Here is a 26270-nt window from a genome sequence, read left to right on the forward strand (position 1 = left end):
AATTTAGCATGGCCAATTCACCTAACCTGCACACCTTTGGATTCTGGGAAGAAACCAGAGCATCCAGAGGAAACCCACACAGACATAGGGAGAATGTACAAAATCCACAGAGACAGTCACCTGAGGCAGGAATCAAACCCAGGTCCCTGGTGCTGTGAGGCAGCAGCGTTAACCACTGAGCCACCAGGATTTGAGTTAATCTTGGCTGGTCCAAAATGCAGATGTGCACAGACACAGCATCCGACTCTCTTTAGGAGAAAGTGAGGACCGCAGATGCTGGAAATTAGAGTCAAGAGTGTGGTGCTAGTAAAGCACATCAGGTCAGGCAGCATCCAAGGAGCAGGAGAATTGACACTTTGGGCAAAAGCCCTTCATCAGGAATGAGGCTGTGAGCCGAGAGGATGGTGAGGTAAATGGGAGGGGGTCCTCCTCCATCGCCGCTCCCTAACCACCCGACGCCTGGAAGAAGAACACCTCATCTTCCACCTCAGCACCCTCCAACCCTATGGCATCAATATGGATATCACCAGTTTCCTCATTTCCCCTCCCCCCACCTTATTCCAGATCCAACCCTCCAACTTGGCACAGCCCTCATGACCTGTCCTACCTGTCCATCGTCCTTCCTACCTATCTGCTCCACCCTCAACTCTGACCAATCATCATCACTCCCACCTCCATCTACCTATCGCACTCCCAGCTATCTTCCCCCTAGCCCCACTACCTCCCATGTATCCAACTCTCTGCCCTGGTTTCTGGTTTCAATTGCTGGTCTGATGCCAACAAGGATGGATTCAGATGTTTACACCACAGAAGGAGGGCTCTTGCCCCATTGTCACCTTGTTGGTCAACAAAGATGTGACCACGCTGATCACTTTGTGTAGCTTTTGGCCCATAGCCCTGATGGCTATGGCAATGCAAGTCAATATCTAAGTACTGCTTAAACGTTGTGAGAGTTTCTGATACAACTGCCCTTTCAGTCACTGAGTTCCAGACTCTCAGCTAACTTCTAAGCAAAACAAAAATCTCCTCAACACCTTCTTCCTCTCACTTTAAGTCTATGCCTCTGGTTAGTGACCCCCCGATTGATGGAAAAACTACATTCCCATCCACCACATTGATTCTTCTCATAATCTTATAATTATCTTTCTGCCTCATTTAACCAGTCATTCTGTTGCTTGTTATTCAACTATATTCCCACCGTCTAACACCATTGGTCCCCTGCAGAGACTTATTATTCAACAGTCTACTTACACCACTTTGTGTGAATTTTTGATCTCTCTGCCCATAAGGTCTGTGTCTGTGTGCTTCTCTCACACTTCACCTGACAAAGGGGGCTACACTTTGAAAACTTGTGATTTCAAATAAACCTGTTGGGCTGTAACCTGGTGCTGTGTGATTTCTGACTTTGTCCACCCCAGTCCAACACCAGCACCTCCATATCGCTTAATCTTGCACACCTCTACCAGATTCTCTCTTGGCTTTTGCTGCTCTAACAAAACGCTTCAATCTTTCCATTTGTTCAGACTCTCCAGCCCAGACAACATCTTGGCAAATTTTCTCTGCTCCCTCACAAGTGCAAACACATCCTTCCTAACAATATGGTGACCAGAACAGCATGTAATAATTGAACTCACCATAGTCCCAGAGGACCATAGGATTGCCCTCTTATTACAGAGGGAGAGAGAGAGACAGAGAGAGTGTTGAAAACTGGTTATACCTGGTTTTAGTCTGGGTTCCCTTTCTTCACAAGGTTCAGACTAGACTTTAAAATGTGTTGCTGGAAAAGCACAGCAGGTCAGGCAGCATCAGAGGAACAGGAGAATCGATGTTTCGGGCATAAGCCCTTCTTCAGCAACACATTTTTAAGCTCTGATCTCCAGCATTTGCAGTCCTCACTTTTTCCCTCAGACTAGACTTTGAGGATTTCAGAGATCTTCAGACTGCTTGATAACTGAGCCCCCACTGTTGGTGTCACGCCGCATCACAAAGCAGCTGTCCAGCCAACTAAGCGACACCTAGTTGTGGCATAACCAGAATTTTACCGTTCACCTCCAGGCTATGGTATTCAGATTTAATGGATATGTTATACTGTGACACATCTGCAACTCCATGTGTAAGGGACTCTACTAGAAGATTAGAACCAGTATCTCCACTGCCTTGTCATGATGTATATACTGAATATTGTTGAAAATAAACCTCAAAGTCTAGCCTGAGTTTTGTGAAGACTAAAACCAAATGCAGCCAGCGGATCATTTTTCACCATCAATATTTTCTGAAATGCAGGGCACATTTGGTCACCTTTCTGTATATAAGAACTAAGTACCATGGAACCATCAGAGGAACCTCTTCTCTTAATCAAGGACACCATGAAGGCAATGGCCAAGTGTGTGGCACAAGAGGTCTATACTTCTCCCATAAAGAAGATCACAGTTGGTCACCATTGGAAGAATTATAAATTGAACTACTGAACATTTAGCCCTCCTTAAAATGTCATATCAACATTGACACTGAACTAGAAATAGTGTCAATTTTTGATCTTTTAATTTAAGATATTGATCAAAAAACTGCATACCAGGGTATTTTTAAAAAATTCATTCATAGTATGAGGCTGTTGCTAGTTAGACCAGCATTTATTGCCGATCCCTAATTGCCTAGCGGCCAGTTAAGAGGCAACCACAATGTTGTGAGTCTGGCATCACTTGCAGGCAGACTAGGTTCCATCCACAAAAGGCATTAGTGAACTAAATGATTACCAACAATCATTTCACAGTCACCAGGAGATTCGTAATTCAGAAGTTTTATTGAATTCAAACTCTACCATCTGCCCAGGTTAAGAATCGAACTTGGGTCCCTGGATGAATAGTTCTGTGATAATACCACTCAGCCATTTCCTCCCCACACCTTCAAGGCAGCAGAAGGAAAAGGCATGCAGTGATGAGAAATTACTTCACTCAAAGGGCTGTGGAGGCTTAGAATTTTCTACCCCAGCAGGTTATGGACATTCTAGCATTGAATACATTTCCAGCTGGGATAAATGATTTTTAATCTCTCTTGGATATTCCAGAGGTATGGAGAATGGGTGGGAGAATGGAGGTGAATTGCAAGATCAGCCATGATCATATTGAATGTTAGAGGAGGCTCAATGAACTATACAGTCTACTCCACTCCTATTTCTTGGGTTCAGTGAGCTATGTAGAGCAAATGTGCCCTGCATTTCAGAAACCAATGATGGTGAAAAATTATTTCCAGGCAGATTCCCAAGCAAAACTCTTTACATGGTTTAGTTCCGAGTAAACATACATCAAGATTGCATAGATTGAGTTGCCAAGTCTCCAGAAATGTTTTAGAGATGCCAATTAATAACAATATCTCAGGGCACTGCTTCATGCAACCAAGATAAATACTTAGTTAGAGACAAGTAAACTGCAGATGCTGGAATCTAAGGTAGACAAGCAGGAGGCTGGAAGAACACGGCAAGCCAGGCAGCATCAGGAGGTGGAGAAGTTAATGTTTTGGGTATAACCCTTCTCAGGACTAATAATCCTGAAGAAGAGTTATACCTAAACTGTTGACTTCTCCACCTCCTGATGCTGCCTGGCTTGCCTGGTGTTCCTCCAGCCTCCTGCCTGACTACCAAGAAAAATGCAAGCTAAGAATAAAAGATCTTCTCTGAAAGCTTAAGATTGTAATTTATAATAACTTGGAGGAGGGCACTGACAAGCAGTCAAGAATCATCCAATCAGGTCAGTCGGAGGGAGAATTGATACGCTTGGAGACTAATGGGAGAGCAGCTGGAGAATGACATGTATGTAATGACACAAGGCCAGCTGAGGTTTATACACCATCAAGTGGCACATTTTAGTGAGAGTCGAGTTGTAGAGATGACCACCAGAGCTGAGACGAGTAAAACAATGAAGAGTAAGTTTATAAATACCTTTTGCATGCTTCCACATGACCTTTGGAGGAGGGTAACCATCGACAGAACAATTAAGAACTCCAGCCTTGCCATAGATGCCATCCTGGTTGTTGGGTTGAACCACAAAACGAGGCGGAACTGGAAAATAGAGAAAAAAAGACAACAATTGGGTCTCTGTAAAAACAATAGGGCTGATCAAGTAACTTGGGGGGCTTTTACAGTGGCAAAGGCGAGCTTCAATGCTCAATATGATTGCTCTGGCTTTCCTTCAGGTAGGCATATTGCTGAGGTGCCCCAGATAATTCATTTGCTCACCATGTACTAGCCTGAGAGGAACCTTTTTTTAATTATTCATTCAAAGGACGAGGCTGTCGCTGGCTGGGCCAGCATTTATTGTCAATCGCTAATTACACAGAGGGCAGTAAAGAGTCAACCACATTGCTGCAGATCTGGAGTCACATGTAGGCCAGACTAGGTAAGGATGGCAGATTCCTTCACTAAAGGACATTAGTGAATGAGCTCGGTTTTTTTCAACAATGGGATCATGGTCATCATTAGACTCTTCCTTCTAGATTTTACTGGTACCCAAACATGGTTATACAAATAGCCAAAATGCAGGCCTTGGTTATAAAGATGAATTAGCTGTGGTGCATCTGATGGCACCTTCCTTTCAGAGTTAGAAGCTTGTGCGCTCAAGCCTCACTGCAAGACTTGAGACTGGCATATCTGTGCAATATTAAGGGAGTGCTATATTGTCAGAGGTGCTGTCCTTTCTGTGGGACATTGGCCTGGGTTTTCAGTGAAGTGGCAATCATCCTCAGATTGCTGCTTGTCTGACACTTTCCATTCCCCAACAGACTTCCACAATTCTTGCTGAATCATCTGAGACTGGATTTTCCAGAAATGCAAAGCATAGTGTCCCTTGAAGAGCCCAGTCACAAGGTTGTGGCGAAGAGGAAGACAAACCATGCCCCTGATTCATAGCATTAGGTAAATTTAAAGCCTCAGGCTGGGTGAATATTAGTGAATAAGTAAGTTTGGTCGGTGACTAGCTGTTAGCTGGGTGCATGGATAACTAGGTCAGTGGGTTCTCAATACCATATAGGAAAGGTAATCAGATCAGGGAGGGAGGTAATCAGGTGGTAGGTCGGGTCTGGTTGCTGGGGAGAGCACAGGTAGTTGGAAGGTCGGGGTTTGTCAAGTAGGGTCAGGTGGTCAGGTGGGGAAGTGTAGTCAGGTACGGTTTTAGGCATGTGTCTGTGAAGTCAACTTTGGGTTAAGCTAGATCCCTACTGGAATCCTTTTTTCTATAGTGAATCCAAGTTCAGTTAAGTGGTACTGGATTAACCGCATCTGAGCCTTGAGAAGGAGAGGCATTTATCTTAATAACAAGTTGGAGTTTATTGCATAATAACAATAGTTACAAGTTACACCGGATAGTTAGGCACAATTATAGAGATCAGTCACCAGGGGTAAGACAAGTGACCTCACTGGGATCTAGAGTCCTCACTAGTCCTCCACCCAGGGCTACGTGGAATCATCAGATTGTGTACAAGCTAATTCACCTTTTGCAAACCATTACCTTATATAACCGTCAGTGTTTGGTTGGGCAATAACAGTTATTGTGGCTGGGAGGGATGTATGGTGGGTTGAGGGAGTAATTGGTCAGTCAGTCAAGTCATAGAAGAGTTGGGGAAAGGGGGCAAGTGATTGAACGGTCAGTTCTAAGGTTGGAGACTTTTGGAGAGTCCTGGAAGCAAGAAGTTTGCCTGCAGGAAGCTCAGAGGGGTGGCACAGTGGCTCAGTGGTTAGCACGGCTGCCTCACAGTGCCAGGGTGCCACATTCAATTTCAGCTTCGGGGGACCGTCTGTGTGGACTTTGCACATCCTCCTTGTGTCTGCATTGGTTACCTCCAGGTGCTCTGGTTTCCTTCCCCCAGTCCAAAGATGTGCTGGCTAGGTGGATTAACCAAGGGAAATGCAGGTTTGTGGGAATGGGTGGGACACTCTTCAGAGGGTTGGTGGCTCAAATGGCCTATTTCCACACTGTAGGGATTTGATGATTTCCCATAGTGGCCAGCACACTGGGACTTCAGAGTGTCAACAAACAAGACACCAATTTACACATAATAAGATCTTTCAAACACCAATTTATTGTACACCCTCTTTGTGGCTCTTTTGAATGGAAAGCCATCTCCCAATTTTTTTGGTTAAAATGGAATAGACAGATCCTGTTCCCAACTGCGTACCTCCAACTGCTCACAGGAAAGCCACCATAAGCACTCGATTGAATGGGCACCGGAACAAAAATACAGAGACACTCAATAAGTGACTTGGATGTACCTCACCTCGTACAATAAGTTGTCGCTCTCTCATCACCGTCGCAGCGTCATTGCTGGCAATGCAAGTGTAGTTGCCATTGTGTTTCAGAGAGATGCTGGAGATCTGCAGGGAGCTCATGAATTCTTTGGTTTCGATGGTGACCCCTGACCCAGAGAGAATCACCTGACCGTCCTTTCTCCATGTGATGCGGATGGGCATATCACCTGAGGACACCACGCAGGGGATGTAGAGCAGCTGTCCTATCGATGCTGGCGGAAACTCAAAGGGCTGGATTAGGGGAGGAACTGGAAAGAAGGACACAAAGGAGTGTAATGAGTTGTCTGGTCGATACAACAGGGCCATTTGTCTCCAATCCTGCCCTCAGGCCCTCTGCATTCATTAATTGTAGCACAACTGTTTCTACATTAAGGGAACAGCAACTGGGATGAGTACTCAATGGGATTTCAATACATGACCTTGCAGAAGCCTAAACTATTGACTTCATGAGGACCATGAAAATAAACACAAAGGCACACTAAAGTCAAAATGTATAAAGGGATTGTCCCATAGTGATTTCCCTCAAAAATAAACACAAATATAATCCATTTCTGGTGTTATTTATTCTGGGTAAAGATGGCTAACTCTCTGAATCATCCTGGAGTCTCCAGGAATTGAACTTTAACCTTCAGGATGCCGCAGAGAAGCTTGAAACAACAGAGGGTTTTCTTCTTTGTTTTATCAATATATTCAACATAAAACCTATGAAATGGGGAGCTATGGAGGGATAGAGATCTATAGCAGGAAACAAACCTCCGGTCCAACTTTATAAATTAATCTAGCCCCATTTGCCAGCACTTAGTCTATACCCCTCTAAAATGTTGAGAAGGAAATGACTTTACAAACAGCCAAGGCAAATCCAAAGAGCTGGATGCTTTTCCCATAGGTGAGGAAGATAGCACACTTGAGAGGATGTACAGGTGTGTCCTGAATTGTGACCAGCTTCTATTCACAAGTCAGTTAGTACACAATTTGGAATACAGTGTAGGACAATGTAAAGAAGCTGTTCGTGAGTACAGGAAACATTGATGTGTTGAGTCTTTAAAATTACACCTCTGCATGGTATTATAAAGTCATAGAGGTTTACAGCAAGGAAACAGGCCTTTCAGCCCAAGTATTCCATGCTGCCCAGTTTTCACAGTTTATCTAGTCCCATTTGCCTGCGTTTGGTCCATCTCCCTCCAAACCTCTCCCATGTGCCTCAGTATAATTGTTCTTGAGTCAGACATTAATAAATTAGGGACCCCCTGTTCCAATAGTAGGGAGGGTCTGGGGCAGACATGAAGGTGAACGATGGGATCTGGAGTGGGGAGCTGACGGGGGGAGTTGGGCTCACACACGGTGTGCTGCTGCCTAGTCTCCTGAACGGGAGCGGACTTAGCAAGTGCTTCCTGTGTCAATCCCATTGAACCGATTGCAGGGGTGGCAGGGGTGAGGCTTCAGCAATTCTGCAGATCCCTTACACACAAGTGTATGTCTGTTCAGAAACAAACCCTGAGACAGAGAGAGGGAGTAAGGCAGGCAGAGCGTGGAAAAAAGAAACTTCAGAGTCCCAGAGGAGTGGCATTGAATCAGCTATCCAAATAATCAATTATCTGAATGAAATACTGCCCGTCTATCTCATTCGGATAATTGAGGTCCCTCTGTACAGTAAAACCACTAATTTTATTATTTCAGAAGAATTAGCTATACTGTATACAGGAAGAAGTAAAAGCGGGTTTAGAAGACAGCAGCTCAGGTAATGGATTTCTGTTATAATTCACTCCTGTCTAGCACCATAGTCATAGAGGTGCACAGCACGAAAACAGACCCTTCCATCCAACTCGTCCTAAATTAATCCAGTTCCATTTGACAGCACTTGGCCCATATCCCTCTAAACCCTTCCTATTCCCCTACCCATCATCTGGCCTTAAGACCCTTCCATCTATCTATTTCCATGTGATCCACTTGACTATGATAGCTTCCTCATGTAAAATAAAGGGTTAACTATATCAAGGTTCCAACAAGAGTTACTGTGTATAAGGAGCTAGTCAATATGACATCAGCTCACACAGGAGTGAGACCTGATGGAAGATAGCCCCTGGTGAAACTCTGCTCCACTTTAGCTCCTGTCTTTCGTTTATGATTGATAAATGTTAATTATTTGCCACCAAGCCTTATGTTCAGCCCCAACCTGTCACAAGCTCCTCGATGCTGCTAATGATGCTGTTGTACCACCATCAGCCAGGCAGTGATATTGCCCTTTAACACAGACAGATCTCCATCTTGTTTATCCCTGACTCTTTTCATCAGTTTTCCAACAAAAGGCCCTTTTACCTTTATGGTGCCACCAGGATGGGGAGGGCGTGCTCCATCAACTTTAGCCTTGACTGGCACTATAGGTGCACCAGTGTGGCTCCCGTAACCAGGAGTCCTGGGTTCAGATCCCACCTGCTCCAGACAAGTGCCTTAGCATGTCTGAACAGATTGATTAAAACTAACTAGACACACTGCTAAGATGGAGATCAGACCATGGGTACAGTGAAATTTGGGATCTTTACAGACTCCTAAATTCCAGTCAGAGTTTTGAAAATCTCAGTCTTACATTAAAATATACGCCTAAACATGTGTGTGTATTTGTGTGTGTGTGTGTGTGTGAGAGAGAGAGAGAGTATGCGTTTGTGTATGTGTCTTTGTGTGTGTCTGTGTATACGTAATCTGTGTGTTTGTGTGTCTGTATGTATGTCTGTGTGTGTGTGTGCTTTTGTGTGTGCCTGTGTGTCTTTATGTGTATATGTGTTTGTGCATGTTTGTTTGTTTTTGTGTGTGTTTTATGTATGTGTGAATACGTGTTTGTGTTTGTGTGAGAGAGTCTGTGTTTAAAGGAGTCGGTCCTTTTAACCACCAAGCAGCTCTGCTTATGACAACTAAGCTTATCAAGTTGAAAGATACAGCAAATCAAAAGTTTTGCTGGGTCTGAAGATCCAAGTATGCTGAGTGGATGATAAACACAGTTATTTTTTTCAGTTTTAAAGTCTGAAGCTCTCATAGGGAATCCGTGTCTTTCCAATGAATTAAAGTATTACAGATCCACATCTGCACAGCCAAATCCTCAAGGACACAAGCCACACTCTCATGAAGCATAATCAGAATTTAATCACGGCAAGGCTAGGAAACTCTGAACACACAGCTCCCTGCACAGTCCTGAATAATTAATGTGTGTGAGATGCATTTTAGATGTCTCCTTGAGCGCTTTAAAATTAGGGGCTTTTTTTGAAAAAAGCAGCTAGCAAACCATTTTAAAAAACACTGCAACAACGTGGGGAGAGATGTGGCCAGTGCCAGTCCCATGTTTACTATGCTGTTGACAGTCTGAAAACCTTGTTTTTGCATGTCAGAAATACCTACATTTTATGTTACCAACAAACTGTGTTGCTCCCAGCAATTTCTCTCCCTTCTCTTTGGCTGACTTGCTGCATTTGTTTAAAAAAGACACGAGGATTTCCTCTGAAAAAAAAAACTTGGGGAATTTAAGCCATTTGATTTAATTTCACCAACAACTCTAAAGGCACTCAGTTTACCATTGTCCTTAAAAATGAAGGTACCCAATGATACCTTGGCTGATCCAGATTTGGGAAGAGTGGCACATCTCATTGTGCTCCAGTGAAGCTTGATCTAAGTGTGAGGAACAGCCCCTCATCTTTCAACAGGGCACAATACAGCTCTCTGGACTCAACACTGAGTGTAACAATTTTAGATTATCTCCTCTTGGCCCCAGATTGTTTCTATGTCATTTTTTTTCAACTGGTTCATTTATTTTCACTTGCTTCTTTCACAATCTATTTACTTTCCATTCAGGCAGCCACTATCCTGTTATCCACATCTCATCTGGACATTATTTATTTATCTCCTTCGTTGGATTTACACAATTAAATCTTGTGCCATTTAATCTGCTCTGCCCTCCATTGTGAGGTAGACCTCCACTATTGTTTTCCTTTCCTTCTAACCTCCTGTCGTTTGCAAAAAAACTTATCACATTTCTAACTTCTCTCAGTTCTGATGAAAGGTCACAGCCCCCAGAATTGTTAATTCCACTTCAGTCTTCCCAAGACACAATCAGAGAGACGAAGCGTTTCCAGCATTTTTTTGTTTTCATCTCGCAATGTGGTTCATTTGGTAGGCTCTTTCTCTCACCCACTGACCCAAAACCGTCTGCAGGTCATTACGAACAGTGAATGAGAAGTGGCAACAATAAGGGCAGCGGGTCACCTCAGAGACTGATAGGACCAACATTATATTTCCTTAAATGAAGAAACTTAAGGATTGGGGAAGTGAAACGAGAGACAAGGAAATAAACTGAGGAAGAGATATACAAACAGAAAGAGATGAGAGAAGGAAAACTGAATTCTTGAAAAACAGAGGAAAAACAGACTACTTTAACTATTTTACATCTCTATCTCTCCTTCTCTACCACATCACTCCATCTGTCTTTTGCTCTGGGCACCCTCAGGACTTGTTGCATAGCACAGCCCCTTTCTGTTCTGAAAATGTCATTGGATTCGAAAAGTTAATTCTGTTTCTCTCTGCACAGATGCTGCCAAACCTGCTGAGGCTTTTCAACACTTTCTTTTTTTTATTTCTAAGCTAGCGGAACCAGGCATGACCTGCTGAAGCGAAAACAGAAATTGCTAGAAAGGCTCAGCAACCTGTGAAGAGAAATTGGAGTTAATGTTTCAGATCCTGTGACTCTCCCTCAGAACTGATGGTGGCCAGGAAAAGGTTGACTTTTTATGCAGAAGGTAGGGTAGGAGAGGGGATAAAGAGTAAACAGTAGGTGGGGATAGAGCCCAAACAGAGAGAAGAACAGTTCTGAGGAAGGGTCACTCGACCCAAGACATTAACTCCGATTTCTCTCCATTGATGCTGCCAGACCTGCAGAGCTTTTCCAGCAATTTCTATTTTTGCTTCTGAATTATAGTGTCCGCAGATCTTTCAGTTTTTATTTGGACAGACAAAGGAACAGATATTGAGTTGGCTAGAATAACTACTAACGGGGGCTGTTGGTAGCTAACAATGTGTAATAGCAGACTATGTGCTAATAATGTCTGGTGTGTGGGGGTTGGGGTGAGGACATGGGAGAGCTCAAGCCCTAAAGTTGTTGAACTTGATATTGAATGTAAAAAGACTGCAGGGCCCCAAGCAGAAAACGAGGCGCTGTTCTTCCAGCTTGCACTGAGCTTCAGTGGAGCACTGTAGCAAACCTGAGACAGAGATGTTGGTCAGGAGACAGGGTGGCGTGTTGTAGTGGCAGGCAATTGGAAGTTCAGGACCATTTTTGGAGGAAAGACTGTTGAAATGGTTCTTCCGATAATGAAAAATCTAAATGTCATTAATCAAAAGGATCTTGAAGATTTTGAGCAATGAGATTGTGTCTATTTCTTTCGGTAGCTTGCTCCACTGTGGGATTTCTCCTGGGAAGAAAGATTGTTCACACACTGTCTTGGAAACAAATGATTATATTACTTTGTGTGGGTGGTCTTGTTCAATGTTGTGTTGCTTTATCTATAACAGGTTTCCACGCTGTGATTTTAACCCCGCTTCAATTTTTGGAACACAAAACAATGCTTTATTTTAATAAAGCAATTACTCGGATGCTGTAGATCTGAAATAAAAACAAATTTCTGAAGGAATTCTGGCAGCATCTTTGGAGAGAAAGCAGAGTTAATATTTTGAGTCCTGTGATTCTGCTTTACTTTAATTGTTTGTTTCAGACATACTCTCAGTTGGGTGATACAGGAGCACTGATCACAGTGGCTGGCAGGAACATACTCAAAGGTGGGAAGGTTTCTGTTTCGACACCTTGGCATCACAGTGGAAAAATCAAGTATTGATTAAATGAAAACAACTGCAGGAAAGCAAAGAAGCCACGACCACAATGTGCACAGGGATTGGAATGCTCAAGTCCCTTAAGACACTTGGTTCTTGAATTTTGACACATCTGAACAGGAGTAGGCCATTCAGCCCCTCAAACCTGTACTACCATTCAATATTGCTTGATCTATACCTCAATTCCATTTGCCCAATTTTAGTCCATGCCTCTTGGCAGTTTTTAAATGCATTCATAGGATGAGGGCATCACTGGCTAGACTAGCATTTATAGCCCAGAGAGTAGCAAGAGAGTAACTCTGGAGTTACATGTAGATAAGACCAGATGAGGACAGCAGTTTCCTTCCCCTATAGTGCATTCATGAACTGGACATGTTTTTCCTGGCAATGGATTCATGGCCACCATTAGCTCCTATGGAATGAGCTGCCAGAGGAAGTGGTGGAGGCTGGTACAATTGCAACGTTTAAAAGGCATTTGGATGAGTGTATGAATAGGAAAGGTTTGGAGGGATATGGGCCGGGTGCTGGCAGGTGGGACTGGATTGGGTTGGGATATCTGGTCTGCATGGATGAGTTGGACCGAAGGATCTGTTTCCGTGCTGTACATCTCTATGACTCTGTGACTATATCGAACTCAAATTCCACAATCTGTTATGGTGCGAGTCAAACCCTAATCCCTCGAACATTACTTGGATCGACGGATTAATCGTCCAGTGATAATACCACTAGGCCATCACTTCCTTGCCGAACAACAAAAAAGAATCCATTGATCTCAGCTACAAAACCTTCAATTATCTCAGCACCCACAGCCTTTAAGGAGGTGGTGTGGGATTTCCAATCTTTCACCACCTCTACAGTGAAAAGATACATCTCACTCCCTCATTTTAACCAAAAACATCTGTCAAGGAGGAGAATTTCATAAGGCCATTCACCCATTTTTGCTCCTAGCTTAATTTTTTTTCATCACATAATAATGGGCTCTTGACTTCAACATCAAATAAACTAAAGTTTTTAGTCTTTTAATAACTAAAATGTTGGTTGACATGTTAAGTGTTTCAATTGCAACATTCTCAGTGGCAGAAATGTTTATTTATAATCCATTATTTTATAATTTCCCTATTATCTAAACCCACAAGATTCCAGCTCAATGAAAGAACTGTGACAGTGTGTGGGGTAAGGGTAGATACTAGATGAACTGGTCGTATACAAAATGCTCTGTCTAAGGTTCATGACAGTTTTTTAATTACTTTAATGTCACCCAGTCAGCAATTTACTCTTAAACACAATGAAAAGTTTGGCTGAGCCATAATAATGACTTTCAAGAATAATGAATGGTTCCTGGCACTAGATATTCCAACATATGGATTAGGAGCAGGAACAGGTCATTTGGCCCCTTGAGTCTGTCCTGCTATCCGATAAGATCACTATTGATCTGATTGCCACCTGAGTACCACATTCATGCCTAACCAAACCACTCCCACCCCACCCCAGATTCTTATGGATTCCCTTGGAAGTGAAGACACTATCTACCACTGCATTAAAAATATTCAAAGACCCTGCCTTCATTGCTCTTTGGAGAATAGAGTCCCAAAAACACTCGATGTTGAACCAAGTATCATGCCTATAAATCTCAATCCTTCATTTTCACAGGTTAGACTGAACCACCTTCAGCTGCTATCCCAAGTGACCTCTTTTCATGTGGGAGAATGGGCAGTAATTATTTGACAGATAATCTTTCAGCAGGGACAGAGTTGTGGCAAATGAGGTTGGGGAAACTTGCTCCTTATTGTTGCTGATTGCCCAGGAATGCTGAGGCCAGTTGTTCTGCTATCACAGCCTGCTGGGCTTCAGTTGAATCAGATCACTGTGGCATTTGAGATCACTGGGATCAACTTGTAAATCCTACCAGCACATGCCAATGGCAGGCTGGCAGGCAGACAGGCTAGGTAAGGGCAGGAGAGATTCACAGTCTAACATTTGTTGGAAAAAAATTGGACCCTCTCCCAGCGTCCAGACCACAACATACAAAAACGCACTTTGACACAGCAACTCGGATTCTCAGGTCATGGTGGTATTGGCAGGCAAGGGTTTGGGGAGTGGAGGGTGCCAGTTGGCTGGACTGCCAATGGAGATCAGACTGGGTGCCATGATACGGGGTTTGATCCCAATTCTGGCTGGACTGGGTGTCAGACCTGCCTGCTTGACCAACCCATGGTCACAGTGGACTGGGCCCATCAAGCCTCTTTGGGCAGAGAACTGAAGAGAAGAGAAGTCCATCTTTATATTGTTATCCTCTCCGCATATTAACATTCCTCTGTATCTTAGAAACTGCGGATGCTGGAAGTCTGAAGCAAACACAGAGAAGGCTGGAGAAACTCAGCAGATCTGGCAGCATCTGTGGAGAGCAAAACAGAGTTGACATTTTGAGTCCAGTGACTATTCCTCTGGACATCGATGTAGAAACGCACTGGCAAATATTTATAATCAAATTGAAAAAGTGTATAGTTTAAAGTCTTGCGTAAAACTGCTAGCTGATACTATGGAGCATCAAAACCCAGAGGGGAGAGTTCTTACCTCTGGAAAAAATCAAATTCAAGTCCCGTATATGCCAGTGAATGAAGGAATGATTGGCACACAGTCATGGTGGCACTACTGAACCTTGAAAGTGTCTATCGCAGAGACTGCTGTTGCAATTTTCTCAAGAGAAAGCGTCACTCCAGTCAAAGGCTGACAGATATCTGGCAGGCCACTCCGCACACTTCAGCGAATTGCCAAACGCTGTATCGGAGTTGACTGTAATCTCCAACAGCCACCAGTGCTCGGCTAATTATTGTGTGGAGGAGCATGTGTGGTCTGCTGAATCTGTCTAAGCTCAGCTTTTATTCAGAGTATTTCTCAAAGGCACAAGCTCGGACGGTTGATTGTGTTTCACAATCAGGCTTTTTTTAAAATAATAAAACACCAACTGATTCCTTCCAGCCAATTACACTGGCGTTTCTGCTGTGCAGTGCCAAGCTCTATGAGCACATGGATTGTGGATGGTCCAACACGTTATGGCAGGAGTTAATAGCACATCATAGTTATTCTGCTTTGATGCAGCATCTTCTCAGCTTACTGTCTTCACCAGTGGCAAACAAGGCATGTCAGTGTGGAGTTCCTGAACTACATCAGTTGATGTTTAACACAGAGTTGACCACCACATTGCAAACCATAATTTCACAGGGAGTGAGGCTGCCAAACAGAGCTGCACAGACTCTATTTAATTTATAATCCTGTCCTTTAAGCTTGGCTAACATCCACAGTCAATTGCACAATGACAGTTGAATCACAGAACTAATTGATAATTTATAATCAAACTCTTCAGAGTGGTTATGACACACTCCTGGAGCAGGCGAGGCTTGAACCCTGGCCTTGTGACTCAGAGGTAGAACATACCACTGTGCCACAAGAACTCCTATAGATGTATTTCTTAAATTAATGCTCACAAGTACCTCACAGTCTTCATTCTCTCTCTCTCTGTAGGACCACTTACACAATTAGATAACACTGCTATAACAACTGCCTCCAACATACGTAAATGTGAGTAATATTCTCAAAGTGTCGGCAAAAGTTGACTAACATGATCATCTGCAATGATTAAACTACCTACACTCATTAATTAGTACATTAAAAGACATTAGGAAAGTCAGAGGTGAGAAGCAAACATTCAGACCATTGGAACTTACTGTTTGCAATTATCCAAACACCTGTCACAAGCAAAATGTTTTGAATGATCCCCACATGGTAAATAATGCTGAACATTTAGCCCTAACAGCATGTACTGAGATAAAGTACATCCCTCTTTCAACGAAACAACATGTCCAGAAAGTGAGGTCCATCATCTCATAAGATATAAAGATACATGGCCAGTAAGTTCTTCAGAGTTGCTGGCTTCACTTCACCACAAATCTGTTGGATTCTTTGACCACACTTCCGTCTGTGGGGAGTGGAAACAATACTGAGGAATTTCCCAGGTAATAGGCTTTTACTTTTACAGTTATATCATAATGGCTCACTTGCTTGAACTTGGAATATTTTTGGATACCTGCTCAGCTCTCATGATATCTGTTGTGGGCAAATGACCTCTGGATTAATCTGAGCTGCCTTCGGGCACATTCACTGACACAAATTATTCTTATTCCAACTCATCTCTGTTCCTCTTACTAACTAGTAATGGATGCCCACACAAAGTCTTCAGCGGAAGAGATGCTCGGTCTTAAAACAAAATAGGTTTATTACATAGTACTTAGTAGCTACTTATATTACATCTGAATGACATAGGCTAGGCTGAAGAGTAAGTATGCATCAGGAAGGTCAGTTAGCTTAGTTGGATCTATGGCTGGTTTGCAATGTGGAGTTATGCCACAGCATGGGTTCAATTCCTACACTGATTCAGGCTACAATGAAGGTCCCAACTTCTCAACCTCACCTGAAATGTGATAGCCCTCAAGTTACACCAAAACTAGTCATCATTCTCTAATGAGAAAATGGATCAATTGGCTGGATGGCTGGTTTGTGTCGTAGCATTATCGGTTCAATTCCTGCACTGGCTGAGGTTTCCCTGACAAACTCTCCTTTCAACCTTTACCCTTGCCTGAGAAGTGGTGATCCTCAAATTAAAACAACCACTGAGTTCTGTCTCACTATAGTGAGAGGAATGGTGACTTTTTTCACATTTTGTGAACAAGACTGGAATCAAGGTAGAACTGGTCAGGACCTCCCAGGAACAGTCATTTATATCCTTCTGTGTGGAGCTTGTGACTTCAGTTAACCCTTTTAGGTATTAACTGGCTCTTTTAATAAACTCACACTGTAGGTTTGAGATTCAAGGGAGAGGAGGTGAGGACTACAGATGCTGGAGATCAGTGTCGAAAAGTGTGGTGATGGGAAAGCACAGCAGGTCAGGCAGCATCCGAGGAGCAGGACAGTCAATGTTTCGGGCATCATTGTTGATGAAAGGCTTATGCCTGAAATGTCAACTCTCCCGCTCCTCGATGCTGCCTGATCTGCTGCATGTTTCCAGTACCACACTTTTCGACTTGAAAATCAAGGGACCCTGATTCATGACTAAAAGTAGGACCTTTGGCAGTCAAGTAATCCTATCCCACAATCCTGAGGGACAAGGTCAATCTAATAAACAGCTGAGATGGCTGATTGTTGTAAAGATGTCAGTGAGGCGTGAGGAAAATCAAGGACATAATAAATGGTCTTGTGGAGAACACTTGAGGGAAGATGATGAGTGGGAATAAACTCCAAATACAACTCTTAGCAACCAACTCAGGAATAAGAAGGGAAGACATCTGTCCGTTTGTCCTGGTAGTCACTATGTCTCATCTGGGCAGGGTCTGGACATGAGATGATGGCAGGAGAAAGGGGCAAAAATATTTGGTGGGCTAATCAATTTGTGTTAAGATATCGATTTTCTGATTGACATCAGATCAACATTTGAAATTGTTCCATTAGTTAGATAATTAGCTTAACAGTTTTGTCATTCGCTTGTAAATATATGATCAGTTATGGACATGAACACTTTTTTGAGAACTCGGCTATTAATAGTCGTTTGGCAGTATAGAACTTGAGTACTGTTCAAAAAGACAATTTGTCTTAGAGTCATCAGGAAAATTCACAAGAATATCAATTTAAGGAGAAAAATAGCATTTATACTGTTTGAGAGCAGAATGCTGATTGGTTGGCAAGTGGACTTTGCTATGTAGAAAATCTGCTATGGAAGATGTATGAGATGATGATGATTGACAGTTTACTGAAAGGTTTTGCTAAATTTTAAACCAGACTGTTGTCTTTGATTTGTCAAGGCACTGCCTTAAGAAATGAACCAGTAACGTCTAACCTCTACTTTATTGAGCTGAAACGGGTGAAGTGCATGTTCATGGTCTTCCTATATGTAAAGAACAGGGCCGTGTGTATGAATATACACAGGTTCTGGTACATGCAGTTGCAAAATATTGTGAGTGTGACTTAAAGCTCTAAGTTGGTTGTCAATGTAATTGTTTGCACACTTAGGATTATTCAGCAAATGTTGTCCAATTGCAGACAGAAAGAACATGTCCAGCACCTGTCTCAACCCAACAAGATACCCATTTGCCGATTCATTTCTCAGGGCAATACTATGACTGAGGGCAGTCAATGTGCCTGGCAGCTCACTGTTAAAGATCACTCTCCATGGCAACACCTTCACCAATCAGAGTTCACTTGCCATCCAATCCGAAGTCTCCACTCATGCAGTTGAAGTATTGGTTTCCCCTTAAATTGATATTCTTGTCCTAATAAATGCAAGATGAAAAGTTTCAAAAATGTGCCTTTTCTAAGTAGAACTCAAGGCTATTAGTGCCCTGAACTCTGCCTGTTCTGCTTCAGTTGCCCTTCAATCTTGTAAGATGCTGGTTTTTCTGCAAAGTGCTCAAGTCTGTGTCTGACCTCCATCTCTCTTTGCCTTTTACTCAAACTCAGCCAACAGGAGATGGGTAAATACATCAAAATCTGAAAGCTCAACAGACATAGAATAGGAAGGAAGTAAAGGAGACAGAGATTATAAATGACAAATGGATGATCAAAAACAAGAGAAAGGAAATAGAAGGATAATGTTCATTTGTCCATTTTTTTCCACAAAAACAACTCGCCAAATTTTAAGTTTTCGTTGGAGTTTTTGTATGGGTGGACATTTTAGGAAGGAGATAGACAGAGTCGGGGCAAGGATTAACTCAGGAATGGAGAATGATGTTGAGCAGAGGGCAAGGAGGAGGGATTGGGGCAGTGGAAGGAGGAGCAGGTCAGATGGAAGGGCTTGATGGAGAAATGAAGGAAAGGGGGGAATGCAGATAGCAGGTGCAGGTAGTGTGCGTGGAAGAGGGAGTAGGGAATGGGGAGTGGGCTGTGGTTCCGAGGGTGAGGAGGCTGGTGGGGAAAGCAAGATTAAGGGAAGTCAGAAATCTCATGACATCAGGTTATAGTCTAACAACTTTATTTAAAATCACAAGCTTTCGGAGTGCTGCTCCTTCATCAGGTGTCATGAGGCTTCTGACTTTGCCTACCCCACTCCAACATCGGCATCTGCACATCAAGATTAAGGAAGGGAGGGGTAGGACAGAGGGACAGAAAGCTTGTGGCCAGCGAGGAGGAAGAGGTTGGTGGAGGGGAAAGGTGGTGTGAGAGGGGTTTTTCTCTCAATGATAGCAGTTGCGTTCATTATAGGTTGACCATGCAACAAGACAACTGGAGCTTCACTTGGTCCTACCTTTCACGGTGACATGCACTCGCTGGCTGATGGAGTGTTGCTGCTGCACCAGGACACTACACACGTACTCTCCCTCGTCCATCCCCTTCTGCACATCCATCAGTTTCAAGGTTCCATTCTCAAACACTGCCTGCCTGTGATTGTCAGGAAGTAATATTGAGTCCTTGTACCATTTGATTGAGTAATACGGATATCCAATCACCCGGCAGTTAATGAAAGTATCTCTCCCAGCAATCGCAGTGATGTTCCTCATGGGGCGAATACTGGGTGAGCCTGTAGAAAGGATTCCTGCATTAAAACACCAACAGCAGCATTCTTTCACACAACAAACATCAGCCTCCAGCTCAGTGATGTCTGCTCATAAAATCTACGGCTAAAATGAGATCCCCTATTCTCCCACTCGTTCGTAAAAAGAACTATTAGATTCCGAGGGTTAAAAGGGCAATGTCCCGCTGAACTTGCCCATGACTCTGAAGTCATGTTAATTTCAGATTGCAAGGCTTTGGATTTGGAGGTATTCTGTTCATGAGGACACAGGCTAGCACTGGCCATTAGTCAGATACATTGCAACATCATGGAAAGGAGAAAGCAAGGAGTGGAGAGTGGAGAGTGTGGTGCTGGAAAAGCACAGCAGGTCAGGCAGCATCCGAGGAGCAGGAGAATCGACGTTTCGGACATAAGCCCTTCATCAGGAATGAGGCTTGTGGGCTGGACCTGAGAGATAAATGAGAGAGGGGATGGGGTTGGGGGGAAGGTAGCTGGGAACGCGATAGGCCAGTTTGCCTCCATGCTCAGTTAAAACCTCTATAGCACACATCCTAAATAGACCCACCCGACCCCAGCAGCCCCAAACCCTGCCCTGGCCACCAGAGAAGGGACAGTGTGGTTCCAAAGCCTGTCCCACCATCACATACAAGTGCTGGTACCTGTGACACTGGATGACCTGGTCCAGCTAGATCCTGAGAGCCACAGGTTATCAGATGAAAGTGAATTGTGAATTCTTGCAGGCTGAAGACATGAAGAACCGGTTTCCAAATTCTCCACAAGGGCTCAGTGGTTAGCACTGCTGCCTCACAACACCAGGGACCCGGGTTCAATTCCAGCAGCTATATGTGTGGAGTTTGCATATTCTTCCTATGTCTCCAGCTTCCTCCCACAGTCCAAAGTGGTTCGGCCATGGGGAATACAGGGTGATAGGGTGGGGTGGGTCTGGGTGGGATGCTTTATGGAGGTCGGTGTGGACTTGATGGGTTGAATGGCCTACTTCCACACTGTAGGAATTCTATTTGGATAAGTGTGCACTCTATGTGAGTGAGCTCTCCTGGCACTGTGGTAATGTCCCTACCTCTGAGCTAGGCGGTCTGGGTTCAAGTCCCACCAGCTCCACAGCTGTGCACGAAAATATCTGAACAGATGGATTAAAAATATCTACACTTCACCTGAACACTGTTGTGCAGAGGACCCTCCCAACAGGAAAGGCAAAGTAGATGGAAATCTTCACCAATACTGGAACCTCAACCATGGCAATATAATGCCCTCATCAATGATGAATGTAATGTTGGGAGAAAGTGAGGGCTGGAGGTCAGAGTCGAGAGTGCAGTGCTGGAAAAGCACAGCAGCATCCGAGGAGCAGGAGAATCGACGTTTCGGGCATAAGCCGTTCATCAGGAATCCCCGAAACAACGATTCTCCTGCTGAACGTAGTGTTGTCCAAGTTACCGATGCACTGCACAGAAAGCATTAAGCAACAATTTTTCTTGAGCAGTGAACAAATAATGGAAGACATTGAGGGATGATCAGATCACAAGAACGAAGCAGCTCAAGGCAAGGATAGTGAGTGCTACACGACTGGATTCACTTGGGCCATCAGGGAGTTGGTGATTTAACAGGGCAAGTGTGATCGCTGGGATACACCTCGACAAGTAAATTAAAGAGAATTTGGGCTTTCCGAGATCCAATTGTTGTTTTGTTCATTTGTTTTTGTAATAATTATCAAAAGCTGCAAGGAAATTTGGCCTGTCAGTTTATCGCAATTGGCAGGTTGGAGGCATTAATTAGTCCATTGCAATTAAGGAATTAACTTGCACCTCTCAGGAATGCAATTACCCTTGAAGGATCCAAGATAATGATCCCCCGAACATGCTTGAAGTAATCACATTTCCCCAGTACCAGAGTTAGGGGAATAAAAAAATCAAAATTTCAAATGAAATTAAATTATAATTCCATTTAAGGCATCAAAATGGGACACTGCCTCTTTAAATGTGCTGCTTGCTAAAACATGACTGTGTGCGATAAACCACAGAGGAGGTGGAGGGGAACCCAAGCATGCAGTGTACACAACATTAACAAAAATTAAAATCCAAACCACAGGCTTGTCAAATTTGATTTGAAAAACTCCAGAGCAGTGGCATGTGAAGCTGCTTCCAACAACATTCACAGCCCAGTGAGCAGTGGAAATCTTTACAAAGGTGACTACAGGAGAAGGGCTTGTGATGCTCGGAGGAAAGGCCCTTTGAGTTTGACGTGAATTATTCTAAATGCAACATCTCACCTTTTCAGCCGTGATCAGTCCCTGGGCTAGAACCCAGTGCAGGTCAATCTGACCAGAGTAAGTCTGAGGCCTGTGTAGCCTCCTTGACACACGGGTTTTCACAGGGCTTCCAAAAGCAGGTGTTACATACAGAATGGGTCGAACTGTTGGGTTTCTGCAGCTACAAGAGATGCATGAGATATTCCCTCACCTAACTTTGGGTTGGATGTCATTCTGGTATCTTTAGTCTATCAAACATTAGTGACTAAAGGTAGACCTCATTGCACTTGTATTACGCATGTGAATTGGGTGCAGGAATGTTCACTTTCTACCCACTGTGTCATCACTTTCATTGTAGGTGAAAACTAACCCTCAGTTTTAAGGCGATAGGTAACTGTGCAGTTTGGTTGAAAGTTTCTTTAATCAACAGCTGTGTCAAATATAATGTCATAATGTCAACTTCACAAGGTGAATGGAAGAGTCCATGTTGAAAATTCATGTCAGCCATCCTTTACCAGGCTTAATTTACGTATATTTATTCTGGGTGCTATGTTACTGCAAGTGGTGACATAATAAAGGTTTCCCGTTTTTCTCACAACTGTCTGGTACAGGTGACAGAAAAGGCAAGGTGTTCTGGGTCATGGATACTCTTAGATGTTCCAGGGAATGTATATAGGGTCAGCCTTTAACTGTGTTCTCCGGTTCTAATCTAAGGAAGGCCTTTCAAGATATACATGGACTTTTAGATCATAGTTTTAGGAAAGGAGCATTCAAACAGGGGTCTTTTGTGCCAACTACTGAGAGTTAATTCCTTCCTACCAGCACTCAGAACTAGAAGATGGTGAAGATGCATAACTCTCACTTTCAGAACAAAGGGACTCTGAGTTCATATCCAGCAGCAGATTGACAGACCCTCAGCAAAATGGTGTCTCCCACGCTCCCAGTTCTAATGTCACCATTTCTTCAGAGGTTAGACCTATTCCCTTACTGACAATTCTAAGTGCTATACACATTTCCGGTTGATGATACCCAAGAGCAAAGACAATACCTGCCTCAGATCATGGTGCCACTCAGGTGTATTGTGCAGTGCTTTTGGAGTAGGGAAGGAAATGAGACTTTGAAATGAACACGGGAGGAAAATATCCCATCACCAAAGATAGAGTACATTCACATGATGATTCAAGGAGGGAATGTAGCTATTTGAGGAAAGATCAAACAAACATGAGCTTGGAATGAAATATCCAGTTAACACAACACACTTCACAACAGAAATTATCCTATCGGATATTGAAAAGTAGACAGGCACCTCTTACGTTTATTCGCGCTTGATATTCGGCGCTGCCGACGAGGTTTCTTGCTGCGCAGCGGTAAACCCCTCCATCTTTGATCTGCGGGTTGGTGACATTCATGTGGCTAACGGCAGTGCCATCTGTCAGCGTGTACTGGTTAGACCGATGGCTGCTGTCTCTGATAATCAACTCGTCGTCCAGCGTCCAGGTGAGGGTCGGCGGAGGGGCACCCTTGGCAGTGCACATGAGGAAAAACTGCTCGCCTGGGTTGACCACTTTCTCGCTAAAGGACGAGATGATCCGGGGTGTTCCATCTGCAGGGAAAGGTAATGGAGAGTTAAAGTAAATCAAAGGAATGGTTAATTTTGTTGCCCCTTCATCAGGAAAGGAGCAGCCTCTTGGGAAAAGCTACAGATGTGAGTTCATATGGCATTCAGTGTCCAAACACAGCCATTGTTTTTTTTTCAAAACTTGAAACAAAACCTTTCCTGCTTGTTGTGACAAATGGATTTCAGGCAGTATGGGACTTTATATTCACCATGAATATTCCTGGGCAAGTTATTTTAACACCTGCAAAGGGAAAATGGTATAGGCTTTCCCCTGAACATGGTGTTTTACCTGATGTGGCAATATTAATGTTCCCTCCCATAGAAACTAGGCACTGATATCATGGTATTGAAGAGTCCAACAGATATTTATTATAGTTAGCAATTACATACCTCAGGCACATGAATGGTGGGCTACTTTTAAGCTATTAGAAGAACCATGTCTTTTTATTTTGTGTCTTTAAAAACTGAAGACTGTAAGGAGAAAAAAGTCTGTTGCTAAATATATGGATTTACCATGATGGCTGAATAATTTCGCAAGAAACAAGAAGGAATTTAATATCTATTGTGAACTCTGCTTTTTTGTGACTGTGAGTTCCTACAAAGGGGTTATTTACCAGGGAAGCTAATTGGTTCTCAGTTAGCTGGAACTGGAAACACGTTACAGACAGAGAGAGAGAGAAAGAGAGAGAGAGAGACAGAGATAGAAAGAGAGAGAGAGAAAAACACAGAAGAGTGCACTGTTGGTTCTTCCCAGCAGAAGCTGCCTGTTCTCTGCAGTAAAAAAACTCAGTTTAATTTTGAAGAAACTCAATTCCCTTTTCTGTAGCAGTTGCTGTCAACTGTGTCTTTTGAAATTAAGAGATTTTCCAAGTGAATAAGTTGCTCTGTATTTCCTTCAAATAAATGGAGGCTTCCGGTGAAAGACAACTGTGCACGATGGGCCTGGTTAGCTAATGTAGGGTCATCTCAACACTGGAATCGGGGAAGCAAAGACTGTGGAACTGACTTTCAGTGTCTTCTACTTCTGCAAATAACCTATATTCCCCATTTGTTTATCTATGACTGTGTGTGTAAGGAGGAGTTTATAAGGGGATTAGAGTTTTAGTTAGTTGTGTTTTATGCCATTAATTTATATCTGTTTATCTGTAGCTATAATCTATAATACATAGCAATTCTTGGTCAATATAGAAAGCTGGTCTGTGCTTTCTATCAATTCGGTTGGGAATTCAGGTGGATTGGAGCACTGTGCATACTTTACAAAGTACTTTAACATTTAGTATGACTTCAGGAATAGTGTGGCTCAATTTACAGAGTGATACCCCAATGGATTGTAAAATTATTACAATATATCAATGGAACATGCTTCCAGTAGACTGTCATTCTTCTTGTGGTCCCGGGGTAAGACAGAGTATGAGACCTTTATACCTTCAAGTCACATGTTATGAGAGCGTTGATATTATGAGCATGTCTGTTACAAGATTATTGACAGACTGACCATGAGACAAAACATCAGAGAAAAGACTCTGGTAAGTGATTCCACATCAATTCCACAGATATTCTCCCCCCACAAAGAAAATACATAAACTTATTTTCTGCCTCTTACTCCTTTCTCTTTCACCTCTGCCCTCCTGAACCCTTCCCCTGCCTGCACACTTCTGCCTGTTTGGGAAAGTTGCTGCGGTGCTCAATGCTTAGCATGGTCATCAGGCACAAGTAACATCATCCCACCTCTCATTCACAGAAAAACATTTGACCGATGTTCTTGACGTGTTGAAATTTTCAAATCTTTGTCAGCCAGATCAGGGAGAAAGAGTAGCAACAAAACCCCCCAGCTCTATTTCAGGGGATCAACTGCCTCACACCCCACCCCCATGGCAAGTTTCCCCCAACTGGTGGTGGGGCAGATGAGCTACGCCCATCTCTTGAAGTTCACCTTTATGATGCCAATACGAGTTGTCCAATTTCCCATGCCACATATGCATCAGAGAGATGCTATCCCATTGTCTTCAATTCTGAACCCCTTGTTGAAGAAGCTCAAACTCATCCCAGATGTGGTGGTGTGACAATGTAGTGTTTGTTACAGTTCTTGGAGAGAGAGGGGCAGGACTATGGCTTTAAGAGGTATATTTTGTTTTTTTTTGTGAAGAAAGGTTAGAATCAGAGCTACCAACTGGTCTGCTTCAAACCCCATTAAGTAACGAGCTTGTGAGGTCATAGAGATGTACAGCATGGAAACAAACCCGTCCACGCCGACCAGATATCTCAACCCAATCTAATTCCACCTGCCAGCATCTGGCCCATTTCCCTCCAAACCCTTCCTATTTATATACCCATCCAAATGCCTCTTAAACGTTGCAATTGTACCAGCCTCCACCACTTCGTCTGGCAGCTCATTCCATACACATATCGCCCTCTGTGTGAAAAAGTTGCCCTGTAGGTCTCTTTTATACCTTTCCCCTCTCACCCTAAACCTCTAGTTCTTGACTCCCTGACCCCAGGGAAAAGACATTGTCTATTTAGCCTATCCATGCCCCTCATAATTTTGTAAGCCTCTATAAGGTCACCCCTCAGCCTCCGACGCTCCAGGGAAACCAGCCCCAACCTGGGGTTTTCATTTTAAAGTGGGAACCACAGAAGCAATAGTTTAGACCTATGCTCTGTGGAATTTAGA

General features: G+C 43.4%; 1 protein-coding gene across 1 annotated transcript in view; it reads right to left on the minus strand.

The window, feature by feature from the left end:
- The window catches only part of dscaml1 (Down syndrome cell adhesion molecule like 1), a 584291-nt gene that overhangs the window by 186360 nt on the left and 371661 nt on the right, over window positions 1–26270 (minus strand). Inside the window, exons 7-10 of the mRNA XM_072593321.1 lie at window positions 23288–23584; window positions 19452–19724; window positions 6265–6543; window positions 3935–4054 (exon numbers count right to left, since the gene is read on the minus strand). Coding sequence (XP_072449422.1) covers window positions 3935–4054; window positions 6265–6543; window positions 19452–19724; window positions 23288–23584 — 969 coding nt within the window. The remainder of the gene's footprint in view (window positions 1–3934; window positions 4055–6264; window positions 6544–19451; window positions 19725–23287; window positions 23585–26270) is intronic.

The sequence above is a fragment of the Chiloscyllium punctatum genome, chromosome 23 (assembly GCF_047496795.1).
Source record: "Chiloscyllium punctatum isolate Juve2018m chromosome 23, sChiPun1.3, whole genome shotgun sequence".
In the NCBI taxonomy this organism is placed as follows: domain Eukaryota; kingdom Metazoa; phylum Chordata; class Chondrichthyes; order Orectolobiformes; family Hemiscylliidae; genus Chiloscyllium; species Chiloscyllium punctatum.